Raw genomic sequence first — 27,657 nt, 5'->3', positions numbered from 1 at the left:
TTAAAATAAGAGAAGGCCTGGAGGGCATGCCTTCAGATTTTTCTAATGTGAATTCTTGATTCTGCCTGATTTATAAGCTTTTACAAAAATACACTCGTAATTATAATCATTATTGCAAAAATTCAATTTTTCTAGGATTTTTTAATAACTTGTTAAAATTATTGATATACATAGATAGTGGATGGTATTCTTATGTATGTCTAAAATGTATGACTCTACGTAACATTTCTTGAAAATTAAAAATAGAATTCCACGTTACAAGTAATTGTTGTACGAAGCAATTTACGACATGAATAAAACGATTTCCTACTACTTGATTTAATAGACCTGCGGGTAGTAAACTTTGGTGATCATATATCAAAGTGTTAGTAGCTGGCTTTCGTGTGGTAATTGATGATTCTTGATTTAACTTATGATCGGTTCTGATACATTACTCAGTAATTCGACGATATTTAGCCGTATCGATACGGTATATCAGTTTGAGATTCTTGAGTTCAACCATTAGAATATATAGAATAAATATGAGGTAATAAATACCAGGCACGAACCTTTTATTTTCTAAATGCTGATGGTTATTAATTATCACTTGATAATAGTAAAGCAAAATCAAAGGTCAAAGGAAACTAAAATGCCCGAGAGTTCTCCACAGACAGCTCTCGAAGGTGTATGAAGTCTACCAAATCTATGGCTCAGATACTGTGTATTCTGAAAGAAGTCACTTCTAGTAGTGGGATAAAAATGAGCTGTTGATTACGATGATGACACAATTATCATTTACGTAGAAACATAAAAGCGAATTAGCTAATATCTTAAGTTATTTTAGTATTGAACAATAATTAATTAGAGTAATAAGACCGATCACACGAAACATTCATAAACATTCAATTGATAAACATCTTAGCCATTTAAAATACGTACTCAGACGAGATTTACGCCCACACAGAAACTATGGTGAAGTTTAATGCAGTCTAGGAAGTTTAGCAAGCTAAGTGTAGTATTGATGAAACTGCGCTTGCGATAAAACTGGGCGTAAGTACGAACGTGAGATGCAAGGCTGGCAGCTAATTTAAATATGAGGAGTTTTGACGTTAGTTCGCTTTAGTTTTTCTTCATATTTTGTCTTCGTGCATGTCGTCGTCAGCCTATAACTGTCCCATCCGGCACGGTTCTTCTCTCAGAATGAAAAGGATTTGACCATAAAAAAAAAATGATCTCTGATCTGATCAGGTATGCAAATATCCTCAGGATTACATCCTTTACCATTTAAGCAAGTGATAATTAATTTATAATATACACAAAGTTTAGAAAAATTTGAGGTTTTGAATCTCGGACTCCTAGTTCGAGAGGCTAAGTTTCAACCACTAGACTATTACTCTTTGTGTATGTAAATGTATGCACATGAGTATAGAGTATTATCGATACACAGAGACTTTCTGTACGAGACACTGTGAAACTTTAAGTATGAGAAATTGTTACTTATATAAGTATCAGACGGTAGATATGAGGAATATATTATCATAAGTCTAATATACATATTTTTAACTCTATGTATTTAGCGATTCGTTTAGCAACCCTAAAGTTATCTGTAGCACTTTCAGACCGGTCCGTTTCTTAGTTGATCATATTTATTGCGATTAAGTAAAAGCGACTTAACTGTTATAGAAATATTAATGGCACGGTTAGTTCATAACTAGTGATAGAATCTGGCGTCAAACAGAGTTATGTGTTTCATTTCTAAATCTGTGATTTCCTGCTATTGTTTCAAATACTTAGTATTGATATATAGTGTAATTGGTAGGTTCAGGTACAATTTATTGTCTTTGCACCATAAAGAAAATTAATAATACCTTTGTAATAATATAAAAATAAATATATTTCTACTTACTGCACTCATAAATAAAGAATGCCATTTGAAGTGGATTTTTACTTACATTAAAACATTACATTATTTTTTATCTTTTTAAAATTTTTCGTAGAGCATTTTTGAGAAGCCCGGAGCGCTACGATATCTTCAAGTAACATGGAAAAAAATGTCTCCTTCAAAGGCCGCGAACCATAGACGACTCCTCTGGTATTTCAAGTGTCGTAAGCGACGGCGACTTACTTTCCATTATATCTTAGTATCATGTAAACAAGCTTAGATAATGGCAGTTATTTTGAAACTGTTAGCGTAATTATTAAGTTTTCAAGCTTTTATCAGGTGTCACTATGATAACACGTTGCAGTTATTAATTAAAATTCAATTTTATTTTAGTATTAGGTATTAGTTAGATTTATTCTGTTGCAACGTGTCTAAGCGGTTATCGTGTGAAGTTGCGAAGTAGATAAACGTTTAGTGCAATCGCCCGATACCGATTGAATATTAAGTTTATGTTATAAGTGTCACGTGAATAACTTCGGAAAATATATCAACGGTGGCAATTAACTGAATGCCCACGCTTTACGCAAATACCGTGGAAACATTTCCAAAATTGAGTAATGTTTCAGATAGGCGTAGTTTATTGCATTGCAAAGCTAAGTGGCGTAAGTTTTCTTTTTGCTAATTGCTTGTAAATATTTCTAAAGTTTAGTAACTTTTCATTTGGATATAGGTTTATTGCTTCGCGATATTAAGTTGAGTATTTTCATTTTCGCTGCAATAATGTCAGCTGTCTTTCAACTAAAGCTACGAAAACTAGGTTCGATAGTTGTGTACTTTCTGTCAATTAATTTTATACTGATACTGAAATCATGGCAATCTACGGTCTACTTCACGTACTGAACGGCGTATGTGTATGACGTGGAACGATTTTCTTTTTTTAGCCCTTTGGCAAACGGTATAAGTTAATTAAAACACTAGCATTTCTTTTGCTAATGCAATCATGGTAAAGGTCACTGTGAATTATCAATATTGATTGACCTGCCCGCCCTTGCATTAATAAAGCAAATAAAGCTATCCATCATTGTCATTATCATCATTAAAATTGTTGACATTGCTGTCTTATTAACCATTCAGTAATTTCCTAGACTATAACTAATCGATTCCTTCATTCACTTCATTGATACAAACATGAGCACGTGTGATTAATCAGAAGTGGCCCGCCTTCGGGCAGCCTCGGCTGAGGTCACACATCAAGTTCAGCGCCGGGCCCGACCAGTACCCGTATGTGAACTCGTGACGTAATCGCAAGCTTAAACGAGTGAATGTTTGTATTTCCGTTTGATACTATTTATAGATGGATTGACAATTTGACATACGCATATCGGCTTACGCTGGAGGTCTCGGGTTCAAGTCCTTTTGTTTAGAGTTAAGTTATTTAGATTTTAATTATCAATTGTTCTAACGGTAAAGGAAAACATCGTGAATAAATTAACATACTTGTAAAAAAACGAACTTTGCCAATGCGGTGGACTATATTTTGAACACTTCCTGCATGAACTAAGATCCGATGCCCAGAAGTGGGACAATACTAAGTTAATAATGATGATGACATAGAGACTATAATAGTAATATAGCTCTGCGAGTATTGTTGTTGTAAAAAATGAAATCGATTGTAACTTCCGTTTGTTACTGCCGACAAATGATTATTAATGATTTATGATGATTGATTGGTTTTACCGAAGGATATGTATGCTAATAATTGTATTCAGAATAGGAAGCGATTATTTAATCTGTTTATTGGTTATGTGTTATACGGGACACTTAAGCGGGTATGAGGCATTTTAAATTAGTCTTTACGTGTCATCTGGGAGTGACATTGGGATTCTGAGCTTGTTTCGGGTTGATTACACACGTTCATGGACTTCAGTGTCCACTTGTCATAAGGTGAACTGGAATGGGTACTCGTTGGTAACTGCTTTATAAAAAAACTTACACCTAATATTATGTACGTAGCTTATAAAAGTTGTTCATAATTCATTGAATTTTCGTGTGTTACAGCATTATGATGTAACAATTTATCACCTGATCAATAATATAGATTCAAAACTAAATTAAATCCTTGACTGAGGTCATGTGAGAATTCTCATATCAAGTTCACACAGCTCGATGCAAACCAGTCGTGTATAAACTCGATTTGTTACGTAAGCCATATGTAAATACGAGTAAGTTGGTCTACATTTCTTTGGTGACCCTTATAATTTGTTTACTGTTATTCACATGTATTTTTATAATATTGAATGGCAAAGGACTTTTCAGTCGACCTAATGATGTGATTATTGACACTCATAGACATCTGTAACCGACTCCTTACAGAAGCATTACTTGTATATAGATGTATAATATTATGTTAATTTAAGATATAAAGCGTACTAATAATAAAAAACCGTCCTAATATTTATCGAGTAGATATAGTTTCCATAATAGTATCTGTACCCTAATAGTACAGAAAACTTGATCATAATCTACTCAAACCACATATTAATGCTTGTTTGTTTTTGCGATTATGCCAAAGATGCAATATCGTTTTCCACTCGCAAACGCCACTGAGCTATAGGTACCTACGTTCGTTTGGTCTACTTATTGATTTCGGAGTACCATTCAATTTGTAGGTATCCGAGTACACAATAGGATAAGGAAATTAAAAGTAATTGTATTTGTTTATTGGTTTGAAAGTAGCCTGCATTCGTAAGGTCACGGAAGATATAAGTTCGTATTTGTATTTTCGATTGTTTGAGTTTTTGAGTCTCAAAATTTTGCTTGTTTAGTTGTAGACTCACTTAAATATTATGTATGCAAAAATGTTATTTATTATCAAAAAAAAAACATTCTAGGTAAAATTATAACAACTGCAGAAGTTAATGATACTGAAAATTGTATAATATTATTACCTACGTGTTTTTTATGTTCTAAAATAATTGTGGAATATTTTTTTTTAAATACGACATGCTTAAGTAATGTCAGCCTTCAAATACATCAAACAATAAAACATTTTATTTAGCCAGTGCGATTCAAACTTCTTTGTGTAATTATAGGCATACCTACACAATATTCTTTATTTGAGATACAACGTGCCAACTTGTTTTTTATATAAAAGTGTTTTTTAGATAAATTATTTTAGTTTAGTACCTAGACATACAAATGCGTATCGCGCAGTTTTTAATATAAAAATAATTAGTTACAAATAGTTCTTTATTTAAGATTGCTTATAATCATATTACATTTCTGCCTAATGGACATTAGGACTTCCTGTGTTGTAGGTACTAAGGATAAACATTAACTCAAATACACAGAACACATCAGACATGTGTAGTTGTGTTCTGTTTATAATAAACATTGTAGACGCTTTACTTTGGGAACATTGTATTATATAGCAAGAACAAAGTATATATGTAAATTTAATTAAGTATATGTACATTTAAGTACTAAATTATTCATATTACATGTGTTATATTTATAAGTGTGTACATTTATGGACGTGTTCATAAATTAAATTACATTTTCTATCTTTACAGGCGTTAGTGCTATGCGGGTGCGTCGTACTGTCGGTAGCGCAATACGACCATTTCGGCGTCGATTTCTCGGGCGGATATCTCGCGACTAGTTTCGGGGCACCGCGCTATAACGGCCTATCCGCGGCCGCTGCGAGGGACCCGAGAGCCAATACAGGTACGAATTACGATTATAATCAGATAGGCGACATAAGTGCCGACACGTTTTAGACTCAACCCTACGTTGTGTGTGCTATGGACAATATCATACAAACAAAGACATAATATTTAAGATATTATGATATTTAAGATATTATGATATGTGATAATTTAAGATTCATAATTTACATTTCTACGTGGTCAGGATTCGAATCTGGAACCCTTTGCCTATCAGAAAGTTATGGTGACCCGTGTTGTGTTGGTAACGAAAAGAAAATGTTTAAAGGTGGAATTCCAGAAGTATTTGTAAACCAACTGCGCTAGCCGAATAGTTGAATTGACTTGTAGAGAGACTCAAAGGAATATCCTTACAACCTAAAACTAAAGAATTTAGCGAATTGATGAATAATGGCCGGGAAGTGAATGAAAAATTTATGGATCGATGCATCATAACAGTTTTTATACTGCTGTATATTCATTTAAAGCGTATTAATAAAAAATAAACATAAATTTGATATGATTCGTATCCAATTTCGAGTTGATCGATGTCCATAGGCTGGATTGATCTTCTTATCGGCCAGTATAACACCGTAAGACGGATAACACGATAAATTGCGAATAACTGAAATCTGACCTGGTATTTAAAAATAAAAGTCTTTAATCCAAGATACAAGGACTTCAAATCTTTGTCAAGGTAAAATAATTTCGCAACGCACAATATTATGACTGACATTATTTTATTATTCAGTATTTATTATTTATCAGGGTCTGCGTCAAAACGACAGCGCTTATCTAAGGTAATTAGTTAGTGAAATTACTTTAATTTTTTTGGCATTGGATTTTTTTTAATTATTTATTAATTACCACTTTCCGCCCTGAGTTATTGAGCAATACTCCAAAGACCTTGGCAGTCAAAACTCTTTCTACTCGGACAGTCACCTTTTTAACAATGTCACCGTTTTCGCAGTTCTCTTTTATTATATAAATTGGTAATGAAATATTTTATGATGCTGCATTATCCTTGCTTACTTGTGAGGCGACCATCGTAAGCCCATTTACTGTTAAGCTTTTTTTAGTATTTGTTGTAATAGCGGCCGCCGTTATGACGTGCAAACAGACAGCGGAGGATTAGTAATAGGATTCCGTTAAAAATTAATACCCTTTGGGTATAGAGGGCAAAATGACAAATAAATCAAAAATGTTATCTAATAAAATAGTTCCGTTGAAAGTTTTTCTGTCATAATCAAACTGTCCAAAATTTAGATACAACTTTTAACTGTAAAAGACTCAAAATATACTATTTACAACTGTAATACGAAAATTGGTATTTAAGATGATTATTTTAGCAAATTGAACCATTGAACTGAATCGACCAATCTCACATAGAGAACTAGAACTATGTCGATTTAATCTCTGAGAATTTATTAAGTTGTATTGTAGTGCGGTCGAGCATCGTTTGCTTAATGGTTTCCAATCATTCTCGGTTATCGCACGATCTGAACGTTTCATTCACTATTTATATTATATTTGTCAAAATTAAGATAAGGCGTGAAACTGATGAAGTAATTTGATCAGAACGTAATGTGTCACTTTTTATGCTCAAAGAGACTTTTATAGTTCTATAGGTTGTTTATGTGACTGTTTCAATTACCCTTATTTACACACATTTTACGACACACATTATATGATTTTTACCTTTAACTAAAATAATAACGCTTTCTACACGCACATCCCCACACTAGGATTCCCTGTATCGTGGGTGCCATGGACACACAAAAACGACTATACAAACTCCCAGATCCGGAACAGATATCCAAATTTATCATTCAGATTTCTTTCTTTGCGCGTCAGACCGGTAGGGTGACCGCTCTGTCACGCGGGTCGCAAAACGTTAAAGGGACTTATTTTAAGATTAATGTTGAATAATAAATCTGTGAAAGATATGTGTGTGTATCTCTACTGCCACCCTCTTGGGAAAATCTTGTGTAATCTATGACATTGTAAAGATAGCATTATAGTATAAAAACTCTTTTTACAGTATACCTTAGTGTAAATAGACAGCTCGTTATGTAAATTAGACATAAAATCCGATACGCGCAAATGATAACAATTTGCTCCTCAGTAGAATTAAGATTTAAAATGTAGATTATTATATTATTATGTTATGTTAAAATAAAGTTACGACAACTTAACAATTTTTGTGTTGTCACGAAATTAAATGCTTTATCGTATCAAAAATAAGAAAATGATAAATACAGTGTAAACTCTATATAACGGCACTGAAGGGACTGTGCATTTTATGGCGTTATAGAGAGTGGTCGTTAAATGGAGAGAAGAAAAATCAGAATTAGAAAAAGAAAAAGTTTATTTCAGTCTAGTGTTAGTAGTTATGTACATAAAAAAGAATCTTATTTGAACGCTATCGCGTGTAGTCTGTTATTTTTGTCTGACGTCTTTTGCTGCACCAGTAATTTTGTTGTATTTTTTTAATTATTTTATTCATATCTTCTGATATTGAGGCATCTTGGTGACAAAGGAAGTAATTTTCCAATAATTTTGTGCAAGCAATCCAATTTGTAAACAAAAGAACGAGTTTCTTAGAAAGTTTCGTATGCATGATGCCGACAGACGAGTTTATTGCGGGCTAGGATAATAAAGCGACAAAAGAACGTACACAGGTGCGCAGTTTTTACTAATTTTAGCAACTTAAAAGGTACTTTTTGTTTAATTGTGGTCGTTATTGAGAGTGGGTGTAATGCTATGTAGAGTGTATCATTGTATGGAATACAAGCTAAACCAACTACGCCAATTGTTTTCGACGCATTAGAGAGTTTGTCGTTAAATCGAGTGACGTTACATGGAGTTTACACTGTATATTTTTTTGTTTTTTTTTTTTTTTGGATTATTTAAATGTAGAGGCTATTTCATAAGAAAGTGATAAATATCATTTTCTTATTTTCGATACATTTTTGCCATACTGTTAGGCACGGGTCTTCACTCAATTTAAAAGGTAAAAGGACGTAGTCCTAATAATAGGCAAGTTGATAGTTAAATATATTTATAAAGATTTTAATGAATATGTACTAACGTGTCCCTTTTCTTTGCTGTTAATGCAAGCTGGTATTAATTTATAACCTTTCTATTTCCCTTTAATATATACGAGTAATTGTTCTTATAAAAACGTTTAATGAAATGTTACACGTTACTACATAATTGCGTAACGCTTTTTAACTAGAGCGGCATACGATACATAATAAGTTCACCTTTACCAGTTCAAGGCCAGCTAAAGTTCCTAAGGCTGTTTAGATCGCTTAATTGTTTCCGGAACTAATGGCTGAATGTTTTATTAAGCTTTTTGCTTAATAAAGTTAATAGTTTAATTGATGCAAATATTTTATTATCTGACTAGGAGCTTTTCTGGTTAAAATATGTGGATATGCGCATTTTATACGGCTTTGTTAGAAATTTTAGATATGTAAATGTTAGATTTCAGGCCTTGTGAAACAATCTGGAGTGCCTCTAATTGTCTGCCATATACTTCAAAGCTGCAGCTTTACTCCACTTTCTACAGTCAAATGTAGAAATATGAGAAGGTGAGGCAGTGGTAGCATCATTGCACTCACAAGTGAATTAGGAAGATTCGAAAGCGATAAACCTTGGCCCATCGTATTTTCTACCCATATTTAAAATGTTGATCTAAATAACACATACATTTAGTTATTTCAACAACTGCTTAAGATAGGATTTGACGTTTATGAAGTTATTAAATTGGTTGCCACGACTTCATACTACAGGCAAATTGCTTTATAATTGCAATGATTGGTTCAAATTACTTCTTCGAAATTTGTTTTATCCTGTCCTTTACTGTTAGCTGAGTAAAATGGCTTTTAAAATAATTACAGTATTTACTTTTAATTAACAAACATTTTGAGAATCTGAATCGTCGCCCCATCTTATTTTACTTATTCATCAGAATAGACAAATATTGATGCGTAAACCAAGTAGGTATTCGATTGCAAAGTTAAGTTTACGTAACGAAATGTAAATTGGCTCAAGCGAGGCTTATTTGAACGCAGGAGCTGCCTGATCTGTGGAATTTATTGCCGCTAATTTCTTAAGAATGGTGGCCGGTATCAATCTTTGTTGGTGCGCTTTCCCGTTGTTCCGCAATCCACTAGACTTGATAACTTTATTAACTTGCTATGCTGGGTTATTCAAATGTAGAGGCTATTTCATAGTCAGATAAAAGCTTGGAGACAGTTTTGTGGAATGCTTTCTATACTCTACCTTCCTACAATCATACATGTATGTATTTTCACTTTAGGAATTTAGGATGCCTTGTATGTACTACGGGCACATACAAATAGATGCGCACTTACAATTAAAGTTATTGCAATGGGTTTTTCAGATGAAGTTTCTCTAGGAATCACTTATTTGTCATTATTAGTCAGTGCTGGTCATTAGTCGTCACCCATTACTATTATGGGGTGTAGGCCCATCGCACCAGCGTAAGGGCTGTTTGATAGACCTTTGAGTATTTTTATACTGAACTCTTAGACGTGTTTCACTTTATCTCATGAGGTTGTCCCTCATAGTTAAACCAAGGGATAATTTAATCCTAATACTTACATAGCTTAGAAAAATCAGAGATATGTGCCTGGAATTTGCATACGTATGGAATTTCTTGCGCCGCTTCTTCTCCATAGCGAAACACCTTTCGAAACGATGGTTGACCAAAAAAAGTATTTTATATGAATCTATTTTGAATAAATGATATTTGATTTGATTTGACTTGAACTCAAACCTCGGCCTGGTAAACATCAGTTTCGTATAATTAGGCATATTACGTCCTATATACAGTTTATTGTAATGCCGGAACTTTAGTCCATTTGTAATAACCTGTCCAAAAATGGATTACGACCATTGCCCGCAGCAACGTCAGATAAGACTACGTAAGTAGGTTAATTCCATGGTTCACGCTGTAGGCATACATTTTCACAATTCTTGATAGCAACAGGTAGTTTTAGGAAATAAGGGTAAATCTGTATTTGCTAATTTGTGTTTGCACAGATCGATAAGAGGCTCAAATTGTTGCAAAATGGTTCAGCTCTGGGCTTGTAATTATCTGTAGATTGTTTATAAAGTACACATAATAACTAATTGTATGAAATTAATGTTTTGCTTCGAAATACTGTTGCAAAAATTGTAAACGGTTATTATTTTACTGATAGCCTAGTAGTTGAAACTCGGGATCTCGATCAACTAGATCGATCAATAGGTCCGAGTTTTGAAACCCAGGCACCTCTGATTTTTCAGTGCCCAGCTGTGGGAGAGTAATGGCTTGATGATTATAATTTCATTATTGCTTTTAATTATAGTATAAGGAAGGTTACCCACCCAATGTTAAGTGGTCACTGCTGCCCACGCAAACATTTATACCTAATGCTTCATAGAGTAGAAGTAACGGGGTCAATCACGAATATGTTGCTATCCCTGAGGACTAAACGCTATATAAGTATTTCTGCCTTTCAAACCAGAACTAGAAGCTTTAACCATGTTATTATTAAGCAAAATAGGCATAGGTAGTTTTTTATTTTCATTTTGTTTCTATTTGTATTTGGTCTGTATGTAATATTTTGTATTTCTATTTATCTTATAGCAGGATTTTTTTACAACACAGTCCACCTGATGGGGAATGACTACTACCGCCCATGGACATCTGTTCTGGACACTGTTTAAACCATAGCACAGCAGCGCTTAACACTGTTTTAATTAGATGGAAATGGTATCGCTGTATTGCCGCCGGAGTCGGAACACGAAGGGTTCTACCTTCAGAAATAAAATATAGCCTTGATTAGCACATATCTAAAGGTTCGATAGTGATCGATCGAATGGGTTAAAAACCAAAACGCACAAGACAACAAAGTAAACCGAAAATATTATGTGATTTTGCCTCAAATGTATGTCGGAGCATTGAATTATAATGTCATTAAATATATCTTGACCAGACGTCATAGATTGTAACTGTTCCGAACATTACAAGGGCCGAGGTTATACGAATTACAAAACAGGCAAGTGTTCGCGACATCGTTCTGTGTACAACTTATTGTTGGTTGTAGAGTTTCCACGTTCATTGTTTTAGATGAAACATCCTCAACAACATACATTAATGATACATTACATGATGACTGAATTATGATAAAATCAATTGATTGATGAAAATTATTTTAATATAATTATGACGACTGTTGTCATAATTATATATTTGCGTACCTTTCACATATGAACTATTATTTGAAGGCCAATTTGAAAAAATCACCCTTTATACTTTTTATTTCTCTTTGTTTGCATGTATTTTCGATCAAGCAAGAAAAACAACACAATTCAACCGTCTTTCGCAAAAAGGAAAACTTTCATTGAATGTTTTTAAGATGCCTGATTATGATGAATGAATAGTTTTTATTTCCTCGGAAAATCTTGATGAATCAATGAATGAATGAATTTTATTATCCTGTAAAGGAAAAGTTTGTATTGAAATATGTTCAGGCATGTACCTATTTATGTAGTCGTAAAAACTATGAAGGTCAGGAAGTCTTACCAAAATTAGATACAAAACATTTATTAATTTACTCATTTAACTTACGGAGAAAAGTTCTTTTTTCATGAAAAGCTTTCTATCATAATTTTTCGGGAAAATAACAAAGATGTTTTATAGATAAATTGAGAGTCTACGGTTACTCAGTTTATAACATAGTACTACAAAATTCTCAGCGTTACTTTTAAAGCTGAAGTCTGGCTCCCTTTGATCCTGGTTTTATTATTTTTGTTGCCACACCACAAGTAGTTAGAAGGGTCCGAGCCTTTTAATGACAGAATCACGCTCGGCCGAGCAAAAAGCGGCGAGCACGTCACAAGTGTTCACCACATGGACGATCCCTGATCAAAATTAATTTCCAGTCGTGGTCCGCTTCGAAATTAATATGCTCTATCAAAATGAAGGGCTTCACGTTATAAGGTCCGCTAATAAACGATAGCTTTAATATAACACATATTTAAATAATTGTCTGTCGTTTAAAAACATTACTGAAAACAATTAATTAATTAAAAGGAGTCATAGCCTACGAGATTGAAACTATCTATGGTTTTCTAAGTTCGGTGAGTATTAAAAATTAATTAACACTTGTTTCAACGTCTGAGAGCTCTTAAAAAAGTTCTCAAGGGTGTGAAAGGGCTTGTTACAAGGTCCCCGAATAAACGATAGACGATGTCATGGGGAAGTTACAGTGTAATTATTGGTATAGGATTAGTTTTTGCAATTAAAAGATCGTAGTCCACTCTACCGGCTTGTGTACCTATACATAACACGTGAAGTATAGTTGACCTAAAATTTTCTTAGTTGTTATAATAAATAATAATAAATTTCAGCATAACTCGCTAACAAAAATACTAGACTATAATTGCTACGGTGAATGTAGGCTTTAGGTGATTTATAAGGCATTTTAATTAAATGCAAATAAGACATTTATGGTACCGGTAGCTTGATTACGATACATTAGACCTTAGATGGGTAATCCTTTAATGAGTATACAATTATGTCACTTTATTTAAAGAGGAATATAGTGAAACTTCGGACAAAGTGTTAATATAGGTACACACTTTATCAAATAAACAAGTGACAGAGAAGTATAGCACAAATGACATATTTGTAACGGTTGTTTCCCTAAAATCATTCTTCGAGGATAAGGTGTTTTGCTTTTAAGGAATTTACTTACATAATTTATTACATGTGTAATCTAGGAAATACATATGTAAGATACTTCGCTTTTCTTAGCATTAAGCCATAGATTAATAAAGATTACTCACTCCTAACAAGAAAATTTAGTCAGTTTTGACAATTGATATTGTCGCTGCCATCTATTTTCGTGTTTGATAAATATTTAAAAAAATGTCGTTTTTAGAGCATTTACGAATGAAACGATATTTCTCTGCACTTTTTCTTCGATTTTGTGTTGTTTTGCACATGTCGGCAGTCGGAGATGTAATGGGAAAACAGTCAGCCATTTTACTTATGTGTCAGCCATTGAATGTTTTCCTTCAATTACAAGGCGGTGAGATATCTATACTTATCTATGACTTAAGCATACCTATACGCGTGCGTCATTTACTAATTGTTATTTAAATACATAAAAACCAATACAAATTATACACTACTTTAAAAACTCAACGCCTCGAATATTAAAGCTATTAATCTGTCGATACGGTGATTAGAGCATTTAATCATGTTATAGGATGTTATTAGCACGCATATATAATGTAGGAGCTATTAGATCATGTATCATTAAGGTCTTTGTTTTGACTTACGATTATTTATGGTGAAGTTAAATATAGTTAAAATTCAATGAAACCAATTTATCTAACATACGGTGGAAATTATAAATATGATATGTTAAACATATGGGGTTTAGATTGGGTATTGACGTCATTTTTTAGCTTTAATACGTACTAAAATTATCTTAGCTTATATAGCTTAGTGGTCTCAAGCTCGTCATCTCAATGTGGTCCGAGGTTTTATTCACAGGCACTAGTTGATTATCGAAATTATGTATTTTAGAAATGTATTATTATTATTTTAGAAATTACACACTTATTTAAACGCCTAAACGTTTTTAAAAAAAGTTGTCAAGGGAGTGTTATTAAGTTTATCTATTCGCCTTTGGCAACCACTACAGACTATGGCCTACACCCTCAACCCCCAAACCCTCCTGTCTCAGAGGAGACCCATGCCCAGGAGAGGAATAAGAAAAATAAAGGGTTGACGATAATTGATTAATTGGGAAGATAAAGGACAAACTTATGTAATCAGTTTTTCTTACCTAATTTCGTCCTTTATTACCCAATCAATTATTAAATATGATTAAGTACAATTGAGAACACTGCTTATTAAAATATAGTTACGATAGGTTAATCAACGCCTACAGAATGACATTTTGATTTTAGGTATAATTAACTCTGTTCAATTTTGGTACCTCATTATAGACAAAATTTATTCTACCAGCTAAAAACTCAATATAGTTCTCTAACATACACACATTATATTATCTACGTTTTTTTTACATTTTTTGATTTGTTTTTTTGATTCTAATGGGGAAATAAGTATCAGTCTTTTATTTTTCAGATCATTGTAGTTCATTTGATAATAATAACTGTCATCATAGGTATAATAGGTAAGTAAAATAAGTAAAACAATACGTTGTATAGATTATTTTATTACTTTTTGATTTTACGAGCATTGTTGTCTGCTCAGATGAGATTAATGAAAGATACATATTTATTCTCACCAAAGTAAATTATGAAGATAAAACATGTGTAACGTAAGAAATATTTTCGCAACTGATACTTCGTGCCTCGTTAATGACTATAAAATTTGCGTTAACAAACGACTAACCAAAATTGACTAATCTTAGCAACGTTTGTTTAATTGGCGCGACGACGCGTAGAGCAGTCTGAATACCGGTTTATTACGTAGAGGGTTCTGGGTTCGGTCCCCGGCGACAGCGATATCGAAACATTTAAATTGTACAACATACATACACAGACAAAACACTTTTGTATTCTTAGTACGTTACCCTAGCTTTTTTATAATATAGGAGTAGCAGACGAGCTTGCAGTCCACCTGATGGTAAGTGGCTACTGCCACCCATGGACATCTGTAATCAACCCCAGATAGGATTAGATATTCCTACCTGAGGTCAGCCACAGATGCGCCACCACCCCTGAGGACTAAGCTGGAACGCCTCGGAAAAGTCTGTCTCCTATACCACACTGTTCAAACGGAACACAGCAGCGCGTAACACTGTTGTTATTAGGCAGAAATAGGTGTGGCGGTGGTGCCGCCGGAGTCGAACCACAAAGGGTTCTACCATCTACTAGCTTAAGAGTGAGCGTTATTATTATAATTATAATATTTGTTCATACTAGTTCTTGGCATGTAGTACAATAATTTCGACAAAGAAACAGAAGATACGATCAAACAATTACTATACGCGTGGCGGTTTTAATTGTGTTTTAAGTGGAAGTTGCATAATCGGGGGCATCAGCAGTTGCAGTGTAGCGCTCTGGTTCGTGATATTTCAATGTCATGCCGGACTTTAGCAATGCATAGCAACATGTCCAATTATAATCCTATTAAAAGCGTGCGCCAGTGATTCTCAATCTAAAATGTTTGTTCTGTCAAAACAAGGCTGGAAGCTGAAACGCATTAATATAGAACTCAAAGCTTCACACAAGGTGCCATGAACATATACATTGACAAATACACAAACACTCAGATTTAAAAACAAAAATCTAAATTTTACCATTTACTTGTCTCAGAAATAGATACATTTTTTTGTAATTAAAAAACTATTATTATTATTAATTTTATACCATCTTAAAATGCGTAATTGTCACCAATAAAAACAACAATCTATTCTCTTTAAATTGTTCTATAGAATTATAATTCAAAATTTATAATACCCTAATCCAATCATCGTTCATTAATTCTATTAATTTTCATACTCTGTGTTTCAAAGCTAGAAAACGTTTACATTAATTGTTATTAAGTCGGCCACTGATATAATTACAAATAAAATTTAATTGAACTGTTATTCTGATGTTAGTTTCTTTAACCAAGACGTTATTTAGGTAAATGAGTCAAGTGCTATTTAGGTAGATATTATTATACTGTCATTGTATCGGAAAGGTTAGGAAATTCTGTTTTATGCTATGCCATTGTATACAAAATTCCTTTTACTTCGTGTCATGTGACAGTCTGATGGAAGTTTGTAGATTTCGAAACACGGATATATAATTCAGTCTGAGAGGATAAGTTTATGTGTATATCGGCGACATTGCATGATACATTCAGCGTTTAATTATTTACGAGTTAGTCATTGTAGCCTATTAACCCACTCACTGACAGTTATCCTGTTTGAAAGTATATTATATTGTCTTGTAATAATATACTAATTGGATTTGCTTGAGCGCTCCCTTTTAACTATTGTTTGACTTATAAGTATAACTTTTTAAATATCATGTGGCATACGAGAACCATGAACCAGAGAACCACGACTTGAACCATGTAGTATTTTGCCAAATAGTAGCGGACTGTGAAACTATAATTACTGTAAAAATAAAGGGTTATAATAAAGCGTACTTTAATGTACTGTTGGACTTTTAGTATGCTTAACTGCAGGTTCATTTCACGCTCTCAGGTTGCTTAAATGAGCTTAAAATATTCAATATATTTCTCATTACCATCAACAATCGAATTTGATTAATTTCTGCCCGAATACATTCGCCATTACACAATTTTAATTATTTAATTACGGCCATAAATTTGGAGCGCGGATACAATCGCGACATATCGTAATCATTTAAATATCCTTGAATGTCAATGCGATTTGTACGTAGTGCTTCAATTAGTCCACTTATCGATCAATTACATCGCGGAGTAACATCTTATTTGTATTATTAGACCTACATTTGGTCGCATGTAATTTGTCGATCAATTGTAATTACTCCTGCGAAGGTCAATGAAGAAGTTTTGAAATGGCGACGACTTACGAATATTACGGTATTCAATTAGCATAGCTAGTTTAGCGCAGAGTATGTTATTATAAGCAAATTTTACTTATCCTGGAGTAGCTACTGCGTCTCACGATGTTATCATTAATATTTTTTTTAGGCAACTAAAGTTGAAAATCAGAGGCACATGCTTAGGATTCGTACCCGTCAGGGGTGTTATATTATTTCTGGTGTTTACTAAAATATCAGTATTTTAAAGGAATTATTTGAAAATATTAAATACATAGTTACTGCACATGGATTCCGAGTGCAAAACATTTATTTATATCTGATTTATTTATATGCGGAGATCAAACTTCTACGCGACAACCCTGTATAGTGACTATTGACCATATTTCACGTCCTAGGCGTAATAGGCCTTTGTGTTCATTCCAGTCCCAGACGTAATATTTCCTTTGTGTTAACAATGCGTGATATTTGCTACCAGTTCTTCTTTTATAGATAAAGCTTAAGTAGCAAACGTGCCTGCAGTTTATATGATTGTAAGTGATCTTTGCCGACTATGGACATGTGTTACTAACTTCATATCGAAAAAGGGTTTTATCTGAAGTCAATCACAGATGCAGTGCAACTCCTGAGGACTAACACGGCCGCCTCATATGTAAGTCAGACGGCACCTAAACCTTCCATTGAAATGTAAGAACTGCTTCACTATAAGTAGATGTGGCGTTGGTACATCCTCTGTCGAAATAGTCTGTACTAAATCACTTCTAGATTAGTTTAGATCTCTTAAACAATGATTATGTGGGGTCGCTTAATTGTCCTCTCACGTACCCGTGGGGCTGTCAATCGACATTCTTGTGAAAGAAGTTGGAACGTGAGCAGTGCTCGTAATGGCCACATCTCTATGCACCTTGTAACACATTTGCGGCAATTTGAACGAAAACCGCTGGCCCTATACATGTTGCAATAGGACCTACCCACAACAAAGCACGTGACAGTATCCTACAACGTGTTTTTACCTACATAATTCAAGTTAGCTGATAAATATGAAGACCGGTTGCAAACCGAACCGACCTTCTGAGACTCCCTGTTGAGACATGCAAATTTAGCATTGCTATGCAGCTAAATGTCACATATTTCTTAACAGTTCATAAATAAAACCTTTGAATTACGGAAACAACGCTATATATAGAATACAATGTAAACTGTGTCTCTTATACTTTCTCCAGTCTGCATCTTAATAAGCACGAATGCAACAAAATCGTTATAATGTTTCGACGAGATTTTTAATAATTTAACGAATAATAATAGAATGTCCTATAAAGCATGTGACCGTGCATAAAAATCCACCAATAGTCACCCATTCAAAACCTGACTGACCCGACATAAGTTAATTTTTAGGTCAGTTATGCTATAGGTTGTATGGGCTATACGGAAGGGGAAATACCTACTTTTTTCCATAAACACTTGCAGAAAAATCGAAATATCGTTAGATTTACGGAAGTTGACAAACTGCAAGTCATTATCGACTTAGTTGCTGCTATCGACATAATAAGTTATTCTATTAGAATAAAATGTACATTTACTTTGATACTAAACCCAAGTTTTAATCACCTGTAAATTCATGCAGTATTTTTAAGTATGAGTTTTGATTTAGGTAAATACATTAAATTAGTAGCAATCTTTAATTCTTGAGTAACGCCAATGCGTCATTTAAAAATATCACATTGACCATAGCTTTCACATGATATAATAAGTTTATTTTGTCATTTCCGATAACATCCTTCCGAGTGGTTTATGTAATAAGAAACTTTGGCGTGTATTATGTAAATTACATATTTTATTGCAATTGCAAAGACATGTGAGGCTCATAAAGTGTTTAATTATTTATGTTAAATATACAAAATTCGAAAATTACACTGATTACATTAATGTTTGCGTAATATACGTTTAACATTTTCAAAAACTTGTCAAGGTTTAATAAGAAATTGTTAAAGTTAATAGTAGGCGTTAGTTCTAAATTAAAAGTAGTAATTAATTTCGTACATAAGATGGTCTGGCTTAGGATTTGATTGTTTATTTGAGATTGGGTACATTAATTTTGCTGAGAGCTTCTTCCACCCAAATCAGTATTCCTAAATCGGGTTACACTGACCGCAAATCCGCTTGTAATATTATTATCTAATGCCATTCATAGAGGATTTTAGTTCTCCTTCGGGATCTGTGCAATTCTGGAATAAAATAATAAAGTAAGGTTTTAGAAACACTTATAAGAAAAAAGTCTGAGGTGTGCAATGGCTATTAAAAGTGTCGTATATTTATGAAGGTCACTACAATCAGAATGTAACACATAGCTGGTGCTTCCGGTACTTTGCGATAAAAAGATAATTATTAATATTTAACTGTAAGATGAATACTTTTTATGTGATTGCGAAGGCTCTTTGTCTATAACTATATCTATTAATGGTTACAACATACTTCTCATGCTTGTGGTTAGACCTATTAGTATTAATGACGCTATGTATTAGATGTTACAAGTGAAGTTATTATAAAGCGTTGAAAATATAAATGAGATAAAAAATATTTAGTGCCATGAGACTAAGCTAGCAATATGTTACTTACAAAATGTTTATTGAAAGAAAATATCTTGGTTAATAATGTTACGCGTAGTGTACCAGTTTATTATTATTTTTGTAGTATGCTTTATAATAAGGCGAGCTATACATACATGGGTGGTTTGTTTATTTTACTAGGCTTTAAGAGATGACGTACGTAGTCATTAGCCTGTTTGACGACTCCAGTGATTATATTTATTACTATATCCGCATCCAAAATTCTCCGGGTACAATCTAAAATATAAATTTAGGTATACCAGATACCGGTTCTCGGGTTTGCATACTTGTCATTGTGGGTCCATGGTACCTACATCAAAGGGAAGTTTATTATGGGCCTAAGAGTATAAAAAGTGTTTAGTTTTAAATAAACTTGGGCTTTCATTTTTATAGTTATGACGTGTCAAATGTTTCCCAATTTTAAAGATGAGATATTGCTGTTATATGTGCTTAATAATAGAGAAAAGTAAACGCTCTATTCTGATTTGAAGGGCGGTAAGGGAGGTAATACTCGTAAAGGAAAAGCAAAAGATCTATGGCCGACTTCAAGTCAGACTGTAAATTTATCTAGGGTAGATTACAGAACTAACTGACACATCAGATGGATTGAGTGCACTTTTACTTCTTCTGCACTATCAAAAATGTAGTTAATTGAAATAATCACGTCATATTTATAGTCTTTTCTGTTTTCCAGGTCCCGTGGTCTTCCCCCCATCTCCCCCCGGAGATCCGTCGCAAACCAGCGGCGTTGTTGTGGGCGCTTCCGGATACGGCTTCCAGCCCCCCGGCTCGCAAGGTAACTACCGCCGATAGAGCACCCTAGTCATGTAGTTAGCACAAATATACGTCTGTGAAGTTAGGTAGAAGGATTCCCTTTTTTTCTATTACGTCATATTTAATCTACTTTCATTTGTACTTTATAATTTTTGTATCAAATAATTTTCAATCCACTAAAATCAGGCCAATATAAGGGGCACCGTAACCCTATTAAAACTATTATATCCAATGGAATTTCTAAGAACCATTATTTACTATTTTCCCTCTGTATTTGATATGTATAATAATGTGTTACTGACTCCTCCCTTCCTTTGTATATATTCATTTTAGAAATATTATCTTGTAATTAGAGCCTATGTAAATATGTACAGGTTGAATTATATCTATATACTTACTACCTAATTTCACAGTCCGTTAGAGGCAATGGAGGCATTGATTTTTCGGCCGTTAAGACAATTTTCTAGTAATGCATTTAAAAATTATTTGTGATCAATAAAAAACCCTACCAAAATAAAAAAAAATCCATCAATCCTCCTGCCTTTATAGATTATTCCCAGATTGTTGGTGTTATCGTATGCTCTTCTATGATTCCCAAGTAGTGTTGTAGAATAGTATAAGATAGTTATTTAATTTTTAGTAACTTATTATAATAGTAGCGAAAGCTTCATTAATGCATGTTTTGATGATTGCCCTTTTTCGATTCACTGTACAAAATTCACACTGTATATTGTTGTTTAATTTCAAAATTATTGTATTCGATTTCAAAAATTAAAAATAAAGGGTGTTCCACTACAGGTATTTCGCTAATGTTAACTTTTTTTATTCCGTAGTATTGTTGCAACTGTTGTTTTGTTGTGAATAGCGATGTAAATAAGACCGATGTAAATATTTATTAATTATTAATAAATAGTAAGAATTGACGTATGTTTTATTGCTTATCCTTCCACGGTTCTAGCAGACATGCTACTTTAAGCAACAGCGATTAATGTTATGATGAGTGCATCGATGCGGCAACACGTTTTGACGGCTTGAAAAATGGAGTTTTTGGCACAGTAATAGTAATTATCGTGGTTTTATTGACGGCATTAATACAACGTCTTTTTTAATTGCTGCGTTGAGTACCCAAAAATAGCGACCAGCGCTCAAACATGTGCAGGTGGTAGTGTTTCACTGTATTTAACTTCTGCAAAGCAGCTTAAAATGCTAAAAATAGCATGTGTACTTGGGCCCCTACCTACATATGGAAAATTCCTGTTTGTTATTATAAGTTGTAAAAATATAATTGAAAAATAATGAATGTTTGTATTATGTGTTGTAATTATATATCATTATACCCGTATTTCAACACGTAAAGTAAATGTGAGTTGATCAACAAAGATATGTCGTACCAATCGGCAAAATTAACTCCAGATAGGTATTAGAAAGTGATATTTACATGACAGCACAGGGTCAAAATAGTCCATGAAATAATAGACCACTAGTTTTATACTTTAAATACCCCCGAATTATGTCACGCAATAGCCTCATTATGATTTAATTATTCGACGGTATTGTTTTGTTATTAATTAGTATTAGGCTTATTGTATCTAAATCAATTAACCAGGAAATATTACATAATAAGAATAAGTCAGGACGGAAACTGCTTTGTAATTTTGTAATGAAATTCTAGATAGAGCAATAAATGTACTAATACTAAAGCAATGTAACACGATTAGCGTTACAATTATTTATTTAAATATTATGACTTTTAGAAATGTAAGCATAAAAAGACAACCTCTAATTATTGTATTTAGTAATTAAAATTTTGATTATATAAAATTTGAAGATTTTTCTATTAGTAAAACATACTCTCGTAAACACTAAGTTTAAGGAAATAGTTTGACAAACACAAAAGAAAAGTATCCTTCAACCATTTAGTTTTGCTTTGTATATAAACGATAATTAATTTTTATTATATTACATTTGGTTGTATTAACGAATTTATCAGACCAAAATCTTGACGGAAATGGTTGTAGGCAGCACCTTGAAATGCAATGAGTGGTCATTTTGTAAACGGTAGTGATAGATTTCCTATGAATCACAAACGCCCTGAGGGTAGTACCGCCTAAACTGACTCGACCCGTTCCGGCTGCGCGCGCGCATGACCGGCCCGGTGACCTTCGCACTGCCGGATTAGGCATTTACACCCGTTTTCTTCCTTTGTTAGGAATGTGGGATAATTTAGTTTTAAGGGCCTGTATAAGAATGTTGTAAGAAGTTGTTGTGTTTTGTTTACTTCATAAACGAAGTGTGTGACAAAAGTACTTGTTTAAATGCTTAAAATACCAAAGTATTTTAATCTTTGCTAACGGATCGCATAGTCGTCGCGTTCTGTACACGAAGAGAACGCGCAGAAAAGATTTTTGCGGAAATCTAAATCTCTTCTGTATACCGTGAATGTGTGTAGATACTCGTAGTACCTATGAATTGTAATATAATGCTTGTCGCAAGATTGTAAGTGTATTATAGATTATTTCATATCACTATCGAGCACTTAATAAGAATTAAGAAACAAGCACCGCGGTACCCTTCTCCAATTGCTTTTAGTAAAACGAATCACGACTCCGGTACCAGGGTGTAATAACTCGTATCAGAATGCTATCGCCGGGGCTATTTCTCAACTTAAATTGTAAATTATCTGTGATCAGAAATTGCAGTCCAAACATTATGGAGACCCGGAGATAAGGTTTATATCTTAATAACGTATTACTCCTTCAATCAGAACTTGACGTTTTATTTTTGTGAGTAGTTTAATTGTACTTTTATTGTCGGTTTGACATTTGATTTAGAATTTTAGGTTAATTGATCTGTCAAAAATTATATTATTGTATCCAAATTATGTAAGTTAATGCTATGGTAGTAAGTATATGTCATTTTCTTTCTTATGATAATGTCATAGGTGTCGTAGATTTATGGTAAAAGTATTTTTAAATTTTTCATTTAATAAAAATGATTATTATAATAAAATCTCAATTTCGAGAGTAACATATAATCAATATTAGTTAGCATCGACGTCAACCATTATTGTCCTTTTACTGGGCTGGGCATTGGTCTCCTCCAATGTGCGAAAGATTTATAGGCCATAGTCCGCCAGCTGCAGTCCGCAGTAGCTGGCCTATTGCGAATTGGTAGACCATTGAAGACTTTTTAAAAACTTCTCAGGCGTGTAAGTTTCTTCGCTACATGTACTACCTTAATTATAGTACTACTATCATCATTTTAGTAACTGATAAAATAATTTCTATCGCATACAGTTTTGAAAACATCCCTAACTTCAATAAACACACCTACAATAAAACCTGTTTGTATTAATAAAAGGCTGCATCTTCGTTATCAAATTTTAATTAAGAATAACTGAATATGTTTCGCCAAAGGGGCGTAAATCAGGATGAGCTTTCAATTATTCATGTCGGCTCTTTTTAATTGTATTTGCTGAAATTTCTCGATGACTTCATTACATTTCGGGGTTCAGTGTTAACTCGTCCGCTTAAACATTCAATTTGGGTTCTCTTAATCTCGGCAGCCCTCACGGTACGGTCAAATGCATTTTAATTATGAAATTGACATATCGTGAGTGGATGCGGGGAGGTAGGTATATTTTATGATTTAATAAAAGAGTTTGGACTTATGAAATTAATTGGAGCCGAGTACCCGCCTCGGCCATTTCTAGCGGACGTTTTGTGATATTTATCCAATGAATATTTATATGTTTGCTCGCCAAAATAGGGGTCGCACTGTGTTTTGTTAATTTTAACGAGTAAAAGTAAAAATGTATTTCGTTTATTGTTTCACATATTACGTTTACTGTTTTTAATTGTTTTATGATGCATATTGTTATTGAATTTTTATTATGGTTATTAATAATTTGACAAGGGACAATTTTGACATGGACGTAAAATGTGTTGCTGAAACTTTGAAATGTAATAATTAGTACACCAAATAATAATTTATTGGTAATAAATTTTACAAGCATATTAATTGTATGTTGTAATACATTACAAACAAAAGCAAAGTGTTGGTGTCATAACGATGTTTGTACAAAGTTTCTCTTGTCGGAACGTACGATAAATAGCATTTATCTCTAAGGTCGTTACTTGTTCTTACGTCCTACAAAGTGAATTGCTTTCAAATTATGGCCAGTTAAATTAGTACCATACAATTATGCAACAAAAATCAATGATATTGTCGTTACATACCTCGTGTATAAGTAGTATTACTCGGTTTAAGGTCATTGGTATTTAACTAGTTGATCACGGCGAGTGAGTTTTATGGAAGTTGATTTTTGGTATGATAAAAATTTTTGAAGGCGGTAGAATTCTTTGTGAAATCCACGCGACATCATGGTCACTTATGTCACATGTTTTTTTAATAGCAGTGACATATCTATTTCTTTTGTCTTCTGTGTGTTTGGAAGATGGTAGATTTCTTCATGGTTACTTTGCAAGAGCGATTTATTCTGGTAGGTAGTAAACAACGATATCATTAAAAGATACATGTTGATTTGCAATAGTTTTCTTTAATATTGAAGTAGCAAACGAGCCTACCACTGCTTGCATTAAATAAGGGTTTAGGTTCATAAGTGTACTAGTAACCTATGTAGGTAGTATAATAAACACATTATGAATATTATCTTACCTAATTGATCTTAATATATAAATTATTTTACACGTATCTTGTATGTTAATTGTTATATAAACAAATGAATATTGCTATAGAATAGTTGTCTGCAATTAGATAGCTACTGTTAAATTAAGATAATTAACTTTTAATTAGAAATGTTTTACTAACCGTTTTGTAACGGCTTATAAGCTAAGTATGTGTTGTGATTAGTTTGTCTGTTGTTTAAATTGATTTTAATTAAACTATTTCATATTATCAAATAGACATAGGTACATCTTGAAAACTATAACTAAATTCGATTATATTATGGTTACAAATTGAAATTCTCATCTTGGAATCAAATCTATGGACATTAGAATTTCGGAATAAAAATTAAATTAAATTTTGATGAAGGGAATATTGAGAATTACGGTTCTAAGTTAGTGAATCGTAAACCCATTACTCACACAGATTTCCTCTCAGAATGAGAGGTCAATATACATATATATTTTTTTTATTTTGAAATTCGAAAAAGGAGCATTTTAATTCCAAATCAGTTAGTAGATTTTTCGCATTATATAATGTTACTTGATAGTGTGTGTTAATTAAAGTGGTATTACACTAGTGTTTTAATGTTTAGTTACTGTAAACAGGAAGGCAATAGCGAACAGCTTACGAAAAGCTCCAGGCGAGGCATTAAGAATCACGTGAAAGTTATCGAACTAGTCTTTGTTCATTCGTTACCGATATCAATGTGTCTCACCACAAGCGATAATAATATTAGACATGTTTCAATGATAATAATATTTTTTAGTCGTATAACAATTTGATTACATTTGTCAAATAGTTATAAGGCTACTAGCTGACCCGGCAAACGTTGTGTTGCCATATAAATAAAAACATGTTAAGGGTGAACAACCCTTATCACTTAGGGGTATGAAAATTAGATAGTAGCCGATTCTTAGACCTACTGAATATGCATATAAAATTTGGTGAAAATCGGTAAAGCCGTTTCGGAGGAGTACGGTAACTAACATTGTGACACGGGAATTTTATATAAGGCTAAAAACTATATTGAGTTCGTTATAATTTCTACAGTAATGTCACTTACATTCAGAAATTTCTGTTGCAGGCTATTTACTAAAGGTTCAATTCCCTGTCATAATATTCCATTTTTGTATAATGTAGAATATGCTATATTTCAAAAGATGTTTTTTAAATCATTATTTAAATTATAAGTTTAATATGTAGAGACTATCTAATAACACAGACGACTGTAAGTAAATCTGAAATTTTTGTGGTTAATGTAAAATGACTACTCATTATTGGCAGACGACAAAGATATTTTCATCATATCTATCTTTTTATTTTCATTATCATTACTATTATTATTAGAAGATCTTTTGCTACTGTGTCAATGAAAATTTTCGTTTCTCGCATAGATGTCTCACCGCCTTGTAATTGAAGGAAGCAATTAAATGACTTAAACGGCTGACAGTTCTGTCAGCCGTTTCATGGCTGTCATGGCGTAACTTACGCGGAATAATGTCGACGTGCGCAGTTAAGACACGAAATCTAAGAAAAAGTGCGAAGAAATATCGTTTCATTCGTAAATAATCTAAAAACCACATTTTTTTTAATATTTATCAAATACGAAAATATTTGACAGTGACAATTGTCAAAAGGTTAAGTACATTTTCTTGTTAAGAGCGAGTAATCTTTACTAATCTATGGTTTCTCGTTATACGATAGCGATGAACCAAGTACCTTAATCTACTATTTGTAAGTGCAAGTGGCAACGCTCGCTACGTAAGATTGTATTAAACTAATTAAGAACTGTATTTTACGATGTTATTTAAGTAAATGAATAGTATGTAATTAATTAATTCCTTTTTCATAATAGAGATGTTTTATTTCGATAAAAGCAGTACGAGAGGTTGTAAATATATGACATTTAACAAATATTACAAATTGTTGAAGTTATATTTCAGATCTTTTATTAATTTATCTTTATGACTAAGAATACTAATTTATATGGACTACCTTCTATAAAACATTATATTAATCATTAATGAAACTGGAAAAATAATAAATACTGATGCAAAACTGCACTTAATTAGATAAAATATATTCAATCTGTAAGTTTCGGTAATATAATCATTTTAATCATCTTTGTTTCTTAATGCCAGCTTTAGCGTACAAAATATTATAAAGTATAAAGTTATATGCTAACATAATGCATTTAGCATAAAAACAAATTACATTGTTTGATGTAAAATTTATATTGATAGTTTATAACATGTTATGTTGTAAGTATTATTAGTATCTAATTAATCTATCCAATTTTATCTTCTCTTTGTTCACAAGAGGGAAAAAGGTATTTGACGCCGTGAGAGCAACGCCGGGTAATGTAGGATTTTACCCCCCGGTGGCCGGAGATACCATACCCCTATTCTAATTCCGGGACTACAGGGACAATCCTTTTTTTTAAACA

At 32.9% G+C, this 27,657-nt stretch overlaps 1 protein-coding gene across 2 annotated transcripts in view; it reads left to right on the top strand.

The window, feature by feature from the left end:
* Window positions 1-27,657, top strand: part of LOC140749719 (uncharacterized) — a 62,094-nt gene that overhangs the window by 26,020 nt on the left and 8,417 nt on the right. For both annotated transcript variants that reach the window (XM_073082862.1, XM_073082863.1), the window contains exons 3-4: window positions 5,434-5,587; window positions 20,443-20,544. In XM_073082862.1, coding sequence (XP_072938963.1) covers window positions 5,434-5,587; window positions 20,443-20,544 — 256 coding nt within the window. The remainder of the gene's footprint in view (window positions 1-5,433; window positions 5,588-20,442; window positions 20,545-27,657) is intronic.

This window comes from Epargyreus clarus, unplaced genomic scaffold (genome assembly GCF_041222505.1).
Source record: "Epargyreus clarus isolate Ecla_fem2 unplaced genomic scaffold, WU_Ecla_fem_2.2 ptg000018l, whole genome shotgun sequence".
Taxonomy (NCBI): domain Eukaryota; kingdom Metazoa; phylum Arthropoda; class Insecta; order Lepidoptera; family Hesperiidae; genus Epargyreus; species Epargyreus clarus.
The sequence above is the reverse complement of the archived record's forward strand: the minus strand, read 5'-3'. Positions and strand labels throughout refer to the sequence as shown.